Consider the following 14,594-nt stretch of genomic DNA (forward strand, 5'->3'; position numbering starts at 1 on the left):
CTTTTTTTTTTTTTTTTTTTTTTTTTTTTTTTTTTTTTTTTTTTTTTTTTTTTTTCCATCTCAGGTTCTCTGTGTCCATGGAGGACTCTCTCCTGATGTTCGAACCATAGATCAGGTTTTCTTGTATTCTTTCAAATGATGATCTGTCTTCTCTTGTCCATAGCTTTTCTTATGACACTCACTTTATAATATGTATGCATCAAATTCTTCATGTGAAGAGGGATAAAGTATATGAATATGCGTTTACCTATGCCTTATCTATAGACAATGTATTATGAGTTGTCCAACCTTTCATATGTGCTTGGGAAGCATTTCAGAAATTAATTAGTTGCAACAATTAATTTGATTTCATCACGTAGAAAGCAATTGGTTAGGAAAGAGAGCATATGCTAGTCTTGGAACTTTGACCATAACTTTTTCCATAGGAGCAAACCTGTTTAAGGGGTCAGCGCTTTCTTACGGTAGGAAGGCTCCAAAAAGCAGTTTATCATGATTATTGTTTGTTTATTTGCACGCTCATTCAGAAGATTTCATTTGACCATTTCAGATTGAGACTTTCTGGATGATCTGCTAATATTAATACAGAGTCCTCTTACTGGTATTTAGATCTGTGCAGATCCCTTGAAAGAAATGAAGGGAAAAAAAAGTTATATAATTGCAGTGTGGCACTTGCCTACGAACACTTCAACACACCTTACAAATCCACCTTTGAAATTCTATAATGCCTGATGTGATATGATTTCTTCTATGATCTGTTGAATAATGTTTGTTAATCCTGTTTGCCAATGGATCTGTTTGAAATTTTACTAGCTTGAGGCCTTTTTTCCACCATTTTTCTTCCGCGACAGATACGGGTGATTGATAGAAATTGTGAAATTCCACATGAGGGACCTTTTTGTGATCTTATGTGGAGTGATCCAGAAGATATTGAAACATGGGCAGTTAGTCCACGAGGAGCCGGTTGGCTTTTTGGTTCCAGAGTTACTTCTGAGGTAATTTTCTGTTTTAAAGTTCAACCATATAACTTTCTACAGAGCTTATGCAGATTCTAACTATTGCAGTTCAATCACATTAATAATCTTGATTTGGTTTGCCGAGCACATCAACTTGTACAAGAAGGTCTCAAGTACATGTTTCAGGATAAAGGCCTTGTAACTGTAAGATTTTGAGCAAAAGCTATTATCTCTCTCTATAATGATAGACTTTATCTAGTTGATTGAGTTATTTTGTCCTTGAATTTGCAGGTATGGTCTGCTCCAAATTATTGCTATCGTTGTGGGAATGTAGCTTCTATATTGAGCTTTAATGAGAATATGGTGAGTATTCACTTGCCCATTTTAGTCATTATTTTTTATATTTTAAAAGGAACGTATTGTTCTGTCGATGTTTTAATCTGTTGAACTTATGATTTTGACGTTGACTTTTTCAACATTTTTCGATCTCTCTCCCACATTTTTATGGTCAAAGTAGGGGGTAGCCCATTGAATAATTTCTCCATCTTTAGAGGTTTGAACCCCGGGTTGAAATAAACGTTTTTAAATTATTTTTTTTTCTTCTAAATAATGGTTTTAGAATATGCTTTCATGGGAATTATATGCAAGTTTCTTACTCAATAAACCGTTTGTTAACTTCACACAGGAAAGAGAAGTGAAGTTCTTCACTGAGACAGAGGAGAATAATCAGATGAGAGGCCCAAGAACAGGAGTTCCTTATTTCTTATGATAAAGGAAAAGGGGTGTTGATGGTTGACCATAATTGTGAAAGTATCGAGCTATATCATGTTCGGGCGATACATCTCTTAAACAACGATACCTTAAACTTGTTGTTTGCAGGTAGATCATTGTTCAGCTTGGATGGTTGTTTCATCCTAGGCTGATAAGATAGATATTTTGGGCTGTGAATTACGTTGGCAGTAGGTAATTTATTTTATTCAGCAGTTTGCATTCATAGTATGGTTTTTGTTGTTGGGACCGCTTTAAATCCATTTGTGTATTACTATTGAAAGAAAGAAAATCTCAGCCAGCCACGCCTGTGCATTATATACTGCCTGTTGAGCATGTTTTTACAACTCAAATTCTGACATTAATCAATGTAGAAAGTATGTAGCCATGGGATTACTATATTTGTGTTACTCACTTCTGGAAACACCATAGTTTTCTTCGACTGGCATCGTATTTTTCGTTTGAGCTCAACCTTTTGATCGAAGATGTAATGTTTGAACCAGTTATGATTTGGTCATGTTGACTCGTGTCATCGAATTTGCCTTCCTTTTGTAATGTGCATATTTATATTATTATTGATAGGTTTTATTGAATATCCCAAAGCCCCATGGAGAGTAGTTGAATGTTATATCGGGTTGCTTACGTTGGATGGTGTCTCGCGGTGAGAGTCTTGTTTTTATGGTATCTCTGATTTGACTACGATACATGGAACCAATAAACATATGGATTTATGAGAAATTCCATTAGAGGTGTTGGGTGACTCTCTTAGTATCTTATTCTTAGTATCTCTATCGTGCTTTGGTGCTTTATATTCTTGCCATAGAAAATTTATGTTGTGATAAGTAAGAAAATAATGTATATGTTAGACTTGATGCATGTTGTATGTCACATGAGTATGGATTGCTTCTCCACCGTTCGTCTTTCCATTGGTTTTTAACAACGTTAGCATGCATTAGCACATAGTAAGGTCTAATGATATGCATTCAAGTCCACCTCGTGAAATCATGCACATGTGCATGAACCGTTTAGGAAAGTATTATGCATCCACCATTGCTAAAAAAAAAAAGAAAAAAAGTAAAACTCAAATAATAATAATGAAAAGTAAGTCTCACCCGTCTTGAAACATGTCATATGTCTTCATGTACAAATGACGGGTTTTCTTTTTGTTCCGGTTATGTTTTTTATTTTATTTTACAAGATTTTATTTAAAGAAATAGTCATGACACGTGGTAGTCGTTTAAAAAAGTATAGTTGTTGATTGGCCATAGAGCTTTGAGATATTTTTGTTTAACCAATGAGATTGAGAAGCATGGCTGCCCCTGTCCGGTCAGGGAATCGGCTTACGTCATTCAGTGCCCCATTACCCTATTATTCACGATTTGATATTTTTTAAAAATAGCTTAAAATAATAATTTTTCAATTTGATTTTGGTCAAATTTTGTTAAATAAAAATAATAATTCACCGATTAAAGGGTTGGTGACTCGAGCAATTCAAGTTCTCAACCCAACCCAACATTCTACCTAACAAAAATATCTACTTCTTAATTTTCATAATAATCTTAAGAATCGACCTGATTTTTTAGATTTAAAAAAATTTAACCCGACCCAAATCGAAAAAAATATAACTCAATCTAACATTTATAGTTTGGGTTGAGTAGTCCAAATTGGTTGGATTTTCGGGTCATACGAACACCTGAGTAATTAAATTTTTTTTTTTTTTTTACAAATATTTATTAATTTGATACAACTTTTAAGCTTTATTAAAACTATAATTAAATTTAAAATTTAGGAAAGTAACTTTTATTAGGTTGTTTTAATTTGAAAATTTATAGGAAAATTTCACAATATATATATTTTTTCATAATAAAGAAACTAAATAATGAAGAATGTCATTTATTTATTTTAATTAAAAAAAAAAAAGAAAATTTGTAAGCCGCACACGTTTCAATATTGTGGATTACCTATATCCAATTATTGGAGTACTTTTTTAGAATGAATCATGCAATATTATACAATATCATAATATAATTTTTTTTAATATCTTAACACAAATAATATATATTTATTTTTATTTGATATCTTTTGAATTCTATATATGAAATTGCCATCCAATCAAATTTTAATTATTAAAATAATTAAAATAATCTTTATGGGATATAAAAATTAGTTTTGATATGTACTCTTTATCATTATCGTCTGAAATTACGTTTTTAATTATATAATATTTGATATTAATAACAAAAAAATGTTAAAATACGACCCTTGTACTTTTAGGTTCGGTTTATTTTGATGTCTCGTATATTTCAGTCATAAAATTTCGATTTTGGTTCATTTTGTTGGATAAAAGTGTCTACTCATTCAGGGAATGATCGTTTGTTTATAATTAAGAAATACTCTCTTCATTGGTTTGAGGCATTTTGGAGAAGCCCAAACTAAAACCACGAGAGCTTATACTCAAAGTAGATAATATCATACCATTGTGGAGAGTCGTGTTTATCTAACATGGTATTAGAGTTATGCCCTAAACTTAGCCATGTCGAACAAAGGACTCCAAAAGAAAAAAGAGTCGAGATTTGATTAAGGAGAGACGTACTTTGTACGAGGGAAGGTGTTGGATGAAAGTCCCACATCGGCTAATTTAGGGAATAATTATGAGAGTCAAGGCTCGATTAGAGGAGGCATACTTTGTACGAGGGGAGGTGTTGGATGAAAGTCCCACATAAACTAATTTAGAGAATGATCATGAGTTTATAATCTAAGAATATACCATTGTGAAGAGTCGTGTTCATCTAAGACATTTTAGTTATTGTTTTTTTACGGACAATTAAAACCCTTTGATATAAATTTATAATTATATTTTAAAAAATTTAGTAGGTAAAATGTCGTGTTAAAAATGTGATTAGAAATGAAAATGAAGAGAGCAATAATATTTAAAAATAAATAATATTTAAATGAAATAAATATTTAAAATAAAATAATATTTAAACTTATCATATTCCGAGATAGTAGAGAAAATTGCATATCTTGAACAGTTGAAGGAAAATCGTTGACTGCAATGAAGCCATTGCAACAAAACGGCATATTTGGCTTAGTTAGGAGAAGCCTTGTTCTGTTTCTTCCTGTAGTGTTACTTTCGCCGCCTCCGCCGTTGGTAGCTTCCCTCCGTCACTTCCGATCGGCGGCCGCTACAATGAGCAACTCTCACTCGCCTCCGGTGGCTAAGAAGGTGGAGCACAAGATGGAGCTGTTTGGAGACGTCAGGATCGACAATTATTACTGGTTGCGTGACGATTCTCGCAAAAACTCTGATGTCATTTCATATCTGCAGCAAGAGAATGCGTATACCGATCTCGTCATGTCTGGTGAACTATAGTTTACATTTTGTTTCGGTTTTTGATTTTGTACATCAAGATTATGAGAAATTTATGAATCAGTGATGGATGAGAATAGCGTCGTTTGATTTATCGATTTCTGATGATTTTTGAGTCATGAGGATCTTTCGAGTAATGTGTGCGTTTTTTTGTTCTTTATTCATCGATCTAGGAACAAAGCAAGTGGAAGAACAGATTTATGCTGAGATTAGAGGACGAATCAAGGAGGATGATATATCTGTGCCTGAGCGGAAAGGTTCTTATTATTACTATGAGAGGACTCTACAGGGGAAAGAATATGTTCAATATTGCAGGCGTTTTGTACCTCGTGGTGAAGAATCTCTCTCTGTGCACGATACCATGCCCACTGGACCTGGTGCTCCTCCGGAGCATGTTATATTGGACGAAAATGTTAAGGCACAGAACCAATCCTACTACTCAATTGGTGCATTTGAGGTATTGTTAGGAGGAACTGCTTTACAATTTGATCCTGTTTCTCTCAGACATAATCTAGATTTAAGAATCATCTTCACGGTCATTTCTTCTGCAGGTTAGTCCAAACAACAAGCTAGTTGCGTATGCAGAAGACACTAAAGGAGATGAAATCTACACGGTTTATATAATTGATGCCGAGACTGGAGCTTCTGTAGGGAAGCCTCTTGTAGGTGTCACATCGTATCTCAATTGGGCTGGCGATGACGCTCTAGTTTACATCACAATGGATGAGATTCTTCGGCCCGATAAGGTGTTTTTCTACCCCATATGATCACATCCTTTATTTGTTCTTCAATGGCTCCTACTCTGCCTGTCTCATTGGAATAGAACTAACAAGTCTTTTTTTTCCTGAGATCTATCATATTCAAGATACCTGTTGATCGTTCTGTATATTCAGAATCGCTTTCTAATGATATATTTGTTGGTCCATTCACTGAAATAGAACAGTTTGGATTTCCTTTAATTTCTCATTTGTGCTAAGGCTGTAGATTATAATATCCTAATAAGTTTATGTCACATTGGACCCAGAGGATTTTTTATAGTTGTAAAGAGTGCTGCTCGGAGTACCTTTATGGTGATTTTTTTTTGTTAATTTCGATATAATTGCATTCAATATTTGCATTATGACGTTCACATAAATATTATGGTCAGACTTCAAATTAAAATTTTCTTTTTCAACGTATTCAGATGTTGATCTAGTAAAATTTTCCCTTTTCAATAGGCATGGTTACATAAACTGGGAACAGAGCAGTCAACTGACACCTGCCTTTATCATGAAAAGGATGATATGTTCTCTCTTGATCTTCAAGCTACCGAGAGCAAGAAATACTTGTTTATTGCATCTGAAAGTAAATTTACTAGGTTCAACTTTTATCTTGATGTTTCAAGGCCCCAAGATGGAATTGTTGTTTTGACGCCTCGAGTGGATGGAGTTGACACTTTTCCCAGTCATCGTGGAAATCATTTTTTAATCCGGAGACGAAGTGCAGAGATTTTCAATTCAGAAGTAGTAGCTTGCCCACTTGATAATACATCTGCAACGGAAGTTATTCTTCCACACAGGGAAAGGTAGTGATTTGTATTCTCGCATCATAATTTTTTTTTTTTTTTTTGGTTGAGTTGTTAGGATGGTTGGGAGGGAGTCCGCATTGACTATTGACTAATTTAGAGGATAGAGGATCATCATGGGTTTATAAGTAAGGAATACATTTCCATTGATACGAAGCCTTTTGAGGAAACCCAAAGTAAAGGCATTAGAGCTTATGCTCAAAGTGGACAATATCATACCATTGTGGAGGGTCGTGATTCTTAATATGGTATCAGAGCCATGTCCTTAACCTAGCCATGTCAATAGAATTCTCAAATGTCGAACAAAGAAATTGCAAGCTTCGAAGGTGTAGTCAAAAGTAACTCATGTGTCGAACAAAGGGTGTACTTTGTTCGAGAGCTCTAGAGAAAGTAGTCGAGGCCTTTTCCGAACAAAATATAGGAACGGGGATTTGAATCTTTGACTTCAAGAGAAAGATAATGAGAATATGCCATAATCAGTGAGTATTCTCTTGTGATAATTGATAATGGTATAATGTGAAGTTGACACAAAATTGGAATTGAAAAGCTGAGAGTTGATTACTTGAATCAACAAGCCTTAGGAGAAAAGAGATCTTTATTGGAACTTGCTGTCTTCTTATTTTATTTGTTGGAAATTTGTTTCGGTAGCTATTTTTGTAAAAGGAAAGACCTGACTGATCTATATCTAGGAGTAAAAGAAAGGCTGAACTATTATTAGGATTCTCATGTTCACTTGGTCTGACACTCGTAAACTTCCTATTATTCTGTGAATCTAATATTGTTTGTTGAAGGCTTCTTAATTAGTTAATGTTTCAATATTTCTCTATATTTCCTGCAACCCATCTGGGAACAAACTTGTCATTAAGGCTTATTAAGTTGTTCGAATCTTGTCCAGCGTGAAAATCCAGGATATACAGCTATTTCTTAATCACATCGTTGTATTTGAACGTGAAGATGGTCTACCAAAAATTGTTGTCTATAGCCTTCCCGATATTGGGGAACCACTTAGAAGCCTTGAAGGTGGACGAGCTGTGGATTTTACTGATGCGACTTATTCAGTGTATTTATCAGACTCAGAATTCTCTTCCACCATTTTACGGTTTTGTTACAGCTCAATGAGGACACCCCCCTCTACTTATGACTACGATATGAAAACAGGAGTTTCCATTCTAAAGAAAGTTGAAGCAGTGAGTAGTTCTGCTAACATGGTTATGTTGTTTTCTCTTTTGATCAGGATTGCCTCTAGGAGTAAATGAATAATTGTTTATCTTTACACGTAGAAATATTTCAAGCTTCCTGGTTTTGTTAAAAAATATTGACCAGATATGCATTTCAACCGTCTAGTTTTTCAACCTACTACCCACGAGGGGCAAGGAAAATATTTCATTTCCTCATTTATCTTGTTTTTCTAAAATCAGTGCTAATTTCTTCAACTTTTGAGTTCATCTGTTAACTTTTTTAATTTTCGTGCTTAAGAGTTTTTATTCCCTTGTGTTTATAACTTTTCGATATCTTACAAAATTCTTCTCTATTCTTTGTTGATTTCATGCCTTCTCATCGTCCACTTCTTTATACTTGAGAATTCCTGTTCTATTGCGTTTTCTTTATTCCATCCAAAAATCTCCTCTTTATCTTTCCTTCCTCCCAGGGGGATTCAAATAAATTTATTTTTCTGAAATGTAATGAATCTCACTACTTATCACAGGTTTTGGGAGGTTTTGATATTACCAACTATGTCACGGAGAGGAAATGGGCAACTGCTCTAGATGGCACTAAAGTTCCCCTATCAATTGCTTATCGAAAGGATCTTGTGAAACTTGATGGTTCAGATCCACTTCTACTTTACGGCTATGGTTCTTATGAGGTAAAAAATCCAATGTTAATTAGACTCTAGACCGATTTTAGGTTTTAGAAGTTATTTTGAAGTGAAAGAGTGTTCTTGTTTTATGGGGCAGCCACTCCGAATGGATTATAGTTTTGTTAATGGAGCTTTACTTAATGTAATTACAAGTTAATTTCCTGTTTTAATCAATTTATCAAAATTTTCAATTCAGAAAAATTGTTTCTGCATTGTAACATATTGTTCTTTGATGATCTATGTTGCATTTTGATGCCTTTGTTTTTTGCTACAGTTATGATGTCTGCCATGTGCCAATTTACTGTTCTTAATTATTTGCATAGAACATGACCTTGTACCTGAATCTTTCAGTCTACTTCTTCTTGTCACGTCACTGAGTTATGAATTGTAACAATTATTGTACATGAACATTGTTTTGAATGTGAATTTCATCCTGTGAACAGGCATGCGTAGACCCCAGTTTCAAGGGATCAAGGATATCTTTACTAGACAGAGGTTTTATTTATGTAATTGCTCACATTCGTGGGGGTGGTGAAATGGGGAGACAGTGGTATGAAAATGGAAAGTTATTGAAGAAAAAAAATACATTCACGGACTTTATTGCTTCTGCTGAATACTTGATCGAGAATAAATACTGTTCAAAGGAAAAATTGTGCATTAATGGAAGAAGTGCTGGTGGTTTGCTTATTGGTGCTGTTTTAAATATGAGGCCTGATTTGTTCAAAGCTGCAGTAGCTGGGGTACCTTTTGTTGATGTTTTGACGACCATGCTTGATCCGACAATTCCCCTTACAACTTCGGAGTGGGAGGTAAATCTCTTCCCTAGTAATGCTGTTAGTGGTGTGATGACCACTAGTGCTAGTAATCCCCTTAATTAGTCGAGTTGAGACTCGTCTCCCAACAATCCTCAACAATTTATAGATACGTTAACCAATGCCTATTCTTTCTTTTTGACTTGCCTGTTGCCTTCTTTTGAATTCTGTAGGAATGGGGTGACCCACGGAAAGAGGAATTCTACTTTTACATGAAATCATATTCTCCAGTGGACAATGTAAGCACCTCACAATTTCTTGACCAACATGTTATTTCGGCCATTTCCACCTAATCATCGAATTGATCTCAACTTGATTTTGGATCATATGAATATATCCGTGTTTTTGTGTTTCATACAATATCTTCAAACTTTCGGTTTCATTGGATATGACTTTATCTGCATTTTTAGGTTAAGGCTCAAGATTATCCAGACATACTTGTTACTGCCGGCTTAAACGGTAAAAGTGAATGCTTAAAACTTCAATCCAATTAGAGTTGCTATTTCCCTGTTTCTTCATCCTGTGCACATAATTGCCCTTCATACTCAGAATGGACAAGGAGTTTGATGAATATATATATAAATATATATATATATATATATAGAGACATACCTTTGAAGTGTCAATTCTTTTTTGTCCGTGTGGCAGATCCACGTGTTTTATATTCAGAACCCGCCAAGTTTGTGGCAAAATTAAGGGATATGAAGACTGATCATAATCTTCTGCTTTTCAAATGTGAACTTGGTGCCGGACATTTTTCAAAGTCAGGAAGGTAATAATTCTGTAGTTGATATCTTTTGTAGGCTTTACCTTGTGATCTGTGTTTTTCTCATCTCTTTTTGTTGCTTGTGCCTTTCTTCCTTCTTTAATATGATAATGACACTATTTCTTATTAAATTGGTTTCATTAACCGCTGCCTCTACTATTTGTTGCAACTCTGCTATAGATTTGGAGGAGAAACATTATGTTGAACTCTGTTAGGATTTCTGACTGGCTATTCCTGATAAATAGCCTAAAAATGGTAAATACGTAACCGTCGAAGCCCACCACTAGCTGATATTGTCTTTTTTGGACTTTCTCTTTCGAGTTTTTCCTTAAGATTTTGAAAACGCGTCTATTAGGGAGAGGTTTCCGCATCTTTATAATGAATGTTTCGTTCTCCTCCTCAACCGACGTGGGATCTCACAATCCACCCCCTTTGGGGCCCAGCGTCCTCGATGACACTCGTTCCCTTCTCCAATCAATGTGGGACTCCCCAATCCATTCCCCTTCGGGGCCCAGCGTCCTTGCTGCACACCACCTCGTGTTCACCCCCTTTGGGGCTCAGCCTCCTCGCTGACACATCGCCAGGTGTTTGGCTCTGATACCGTTTGTAATAGCCCAAGCCCACCGCTAGTAGATATTATCCTCTTTGGACTTTTTCTTTCAGACTTCAAGGTTTTTAAAACGCGTATGCTAGGGAGAGGTTTCTACACATTGATAAAGAATGTTTTGGGACTGGGATCTTAATATTATATTCAAATCCTTGTGTATTTTCTTTGGGCACTAAGAAGACACAGATTTTATTGTTTTTTATTTATTAATTTTTAGATATTTATTTATTTATTTTTGCTACCGTGCAGATTTGAGAAGCTACAGGAGGATGCTTTTACATACGCTTTTATACTGAAGTCGGTTAACATGATTCCAGCACTTGGAAACTGAGCATAAAAGCTGCCCTTGATGGTAAACAAGTACCATCTTTAAACTCTTTCATTCTCTATTGAAAAAGATGCCCTTTTAGTGAATCTTTATTTATGAGAGTGAGAGGTACTTTGTACTGATCTTCATTACCATTAAGCTAAATATAACTAGTTAGCACTCATACATATATTGATATGAACTAAGACATCAATCATGCAATATAAACTTCAACAAATATGTGAAGAAAATGTTGTTCAAATTATCACAAGATGTTACAATTCATGTCACGTTAAAGAAGAATCAAGCTTAATTTATTTTAGATGGTTATAAAATTTGGGTGTATAATAATTTAGACTTATAGTGCTGTTTAATGTATTTTAAGGTTTATTTACATAGGGACTACTTATGGTTATAAAATATAAAAGTTACAACCTTTGAAATATTTTATGGAAGGTTAAGAGTTTTAATTTTGAAGGTATATAAAGTCATGTATGTTGTCTTTGTAAGGAGACTTTGAAAATGTAGTATAAAGAGTATTTGTGTTTTCCTTTCGCCAATGACTAAATTTCTTTGCAATTCTATGTAGTTTAGGTTGCATGTAGAATCATTCCAATTTGATATGATCAATGATTTAATTTTCAAATGAGTGTTCTTGCCTTGAGATATTTGATCAACAAGGTAATCTGAATTTTAATTTCCCTGGGAGTGATTCTTTAACATTAGCGCTAAGTGTTCTTATCTTTCTTTTGCGATTCTATGTAGTTTAGATTCATGTTTAGAATCATTCAAGCTAGGCAAGATCAATCTTGCTTGTAGAGTAATTCGAATCTCAAACAAGTGTTCTTGCTTTGAGATATTCGATCAACAAGATAATCCGAATCTTACTTCCCTTGTAGTGATTCCTTATCATTTAGTATAGAGCTTTGCCTTGGGTTAATTCCTTACATGTTTATAAGAGATTTAAATTATTCTAAACAAGTTTACCCTCAAGTGATTCCTTATCATTTAGTATAGAGCTTTGCCTTGGGTTAATTCCTTATTACATGTTTATAAGAGATTTAAATTAATCCAAACAAGTTTACCCTCCTCTCAACAATGGAAGGACCTTCCTTGTCCTGGCCACCTCTCCACAATGATATGATATTGTCCACTTTGAGTATAAACTCTTGTGACTTTGTTTTTTATTTCCACCTACCAATACATATGTATTCATTACTTATAAATCTAGGTTCATCCCCTTAATTAGTCAATGTGGGACTCCTTTCCAACAATTCTCAACAGAGAGTTCATCTCCTGTGCCAGCCACGTTCTCCTTATCCACGTATATTTCACTCACCGCCTCGTTTTCACTTTTTTCCATTGCCCTACAATGTTAGCCTTACCATATTATAATAATAGCACTCTTGTTTTAGGCTACATCTTCCATCTCCATGCACATCATAAATTTTAGTTTTCTTCCTTATCTATAACAATATTTATACTAGCTAGGTGTATCAAAAGTGGACTAAGCTCCAAAATCTATCAAACTTTTACATGCTTGTTTTTGAATATGTGCTTGACTGCAGCGGAATAGTTAAATACTTGGCCTTTTAATTTCAAAGTTTATTTAATTAAATATAAATCCACAGTAACGGCCTTTTAAGTTATGTTGTTTCATGGAGTAGATTATATATTTTTATTCAATAATATATTGAAATGTACTCAGTTAGGTTATGGATCATTTATAGTTTAGTCAATATGCTATATCATTATATCTGATAAAGCTATAATTTGATAAAAGCTATATAGTAAGCTAAATGGTATATATATATAGACAGATATGAAAATGTACTCTCTATATTCTCTCTTACTGTATACATGTCTGAAGTCATCAATACAAATCTTTTAGCCAAGTTCTCCTTGCATTTTCTATCTCCGGTTGTTTGTGTTCATCTAGATCGAGTGTATGCGTTATTGTGCAATCCTAACATGAGGGTCTATTAACATTATTTAAATTTTCTTAATGTTGACTAGTCGATTACTCTTTATTTTTATTATATTTTAGAGCATAATTTGGGTCCCAAAGTTTATTTTCTAGCCTGCAATTATTATGTGTATAGAACATATTAATAGCTTGGTTTACCATATCTATAAGTATTATCTGTAGTTAGATGCCTTGGTTTAGCTTGAACTTGTCTTAGCCCATGAGCTTTTGGTGGGTTTAGTTCTGTGATACTTTAATAATGGCACATTAGGTAATATAAATTGTTACATATTATTTTAATTAAATGAAAAAAAACCCAAGCTAAAGTGAGGTTGTTAGAATAATATACCTTATTAAAGGATACCTTCCCTTTTATTAAGAAAATAAACTTTATACTTAGAGTAATAAATGTTGCTAAATTATTGAATATGCTTTATTAGGAAATGAAGCAAAGACTTTATAAAAGAGAATAAGATTATGAATGAAATTAAATTACAAGATATGCTTTACTTTGCTTCTTCTCTATTAGAATTAATCATACTTATTATTGACATTTGTCATGTTAAATGAAGTGTCAATTTTCATTGATTATTGAGAAATTTTACTTTTACTAAAAAAAACTAATAAATTAGAAGAAAAAAAAAATGTAAAATTGAGATGAGGAATCATGAATCTCCGTAGTGGTACGAAATTGTCTACTTCGAGTATAAGCTCCCATGACTTTGGGGTTTTCCAAAAGGTCTCATACTAATAGAGATAGTATTCATTGATGGTAAATTCATGATCATTCCCTAAATTAGCCATGTGTGACTTTCATCCAACCATAAACAAACTCCATGTTTGTAGTAGCGGGGTTCTATTGGCTCTTTGCTTCATATTACCTCTTTTTAATGGAGAAAAGAGGAAAAAAAGGGACTAAACTTTACCATTGATTGACATGTTATAAAAAAAAAAAAAAGTGGCTAGTTATTAATAAAAATAGTTTCTATTTTCGATTGATCGTTTATACAATAAAATTGAGAATCATTCTCATAGGCTTTTTCATGTGGGTTCTAGATTTTAATATAGTAGCATGTTTATCGGTCTACTTTTTTTGAAGGTATTATTTTGAGTCGGTACGATTATTAACCATTAATTTATATGAAATTGGGTAGGTTTTTGAATTTATGAATTACTGGCCTAATCCCATTAAAAACTATAAAAAAATTCAATTTAGTTGATAAAATATATTTTGACGTACATAATTATTTCGCCTTTAATTGAAAAAAAAAAAAACTTTCGTGTACAAATAATGACATTAAAATTTTGGAAGTAATAGAAACATATGGTAACTCAACATCGAAGAGTTGGGCCAATTGACTGAATTAGTTGAAAAAGTTGATGTCACAAAATCTTTCTTATAACCAAGAATCACATTAACGGAAGAATCCAATTCATTGTCAAATACAAAATTGACGGTTTTATCCATAAAAAACAAAACTTACCAAAGATGAGTTACTACGACTAGAGTTAGGTAAGCAAGCAAGATGGAGAGACTAGAAAAGTCGAGACATGGGGTTCTCTATTTCTAAGAAGATTATCTTCGGGATCTAAAAATCATAAAAAAAAAAAAAAAAAAAAAAA

General features: G+C 33.6%; 2 protein-coding genes across 3 annotated transcripts in view; both read left to right on the plus strand.

The window, feature by feature from the left end:
* The window catches only part of LOC111466643 (phytochrome-associated serine/threonine-protein phosphatase), a 5,512-nt gene extending 3,394 nt beyond the window's left edge, over window positions 1–2,118 (plus strand). For both annotated transcript variants that reach the window (XM_023111373.1, XM_023111372.1), the window contains 5 exons: window positions 65–115; window positions 849–992; window positions 1,062–1,157; window positions 1,245–1,316; window positions 1,639–2,118. In XM_023111373.1, the coding sequence (XP_022967141.1) occupies window positions 65–115; window positions 849–992; window positions 1,062–1,157; window positions 1,245–1,316; window positions 1,639–1,722 (447 nt within the window). In that variant the 3' untranslated portion in view covers window positions 1,723–2,118. The remainder of the gene's footprint in view (window positions 1–64; window positions 116–848; window positions 993–1,061; window positions 1,158–1,244; window positions 1,317–1,638) is intronic.
* A 2,598-nt stretch (window positions 2,119–4,716) lies between these two features.
* LOC111466641 (protease 2-like) lies at window positions 4,717–11,559 on the plus strand. Its single transcript, XM_023111370.1, has 11 exons — window positions 4,717–5,083; window positions 5,265–5,548; window positions 5,643–5,837; window positions 6,309–6,655; window positions 7,551–7,842; window positions 8,361–8,519; window positions 8,957–9,322; window positions 9,499–9,564; window positions 9,736–9,784; window positions 9,974–10,097; window positions 10,948–11,559. Exons 1-11 carry the CDS (start codon window positions 4,777–4,779, stop codon window positions 11,027–11,029), a joined length of 2,271 nt encoding a protein of 756 aa, XP_022967138.1. The 5' UTR covers window positions 4,717–4,776; the 3' UTR covers window positions 11,030–11,559.
* Window positions 11,560–14,594: the final 3,035 nt, after the last annotated feature.

This window comes from Cucurbita maxima, unplaced genomic scaffold (assembly GCF_002738345.1).
Source record: "Cucurbita maxima cultivar Rimu unplaced genomic scaffold, Cmax_1.0 Cma_Scf00031, whole genome shotgun sequence".
Classification (NCBI taxonomy): domain Eukaryota; kingdom Viridiplantae; phylum Streptophyta; class Magnoliopsida; order Cucurbitales; family Cucurbitaceae; genus Cucurbita; species Cucurbita maxima.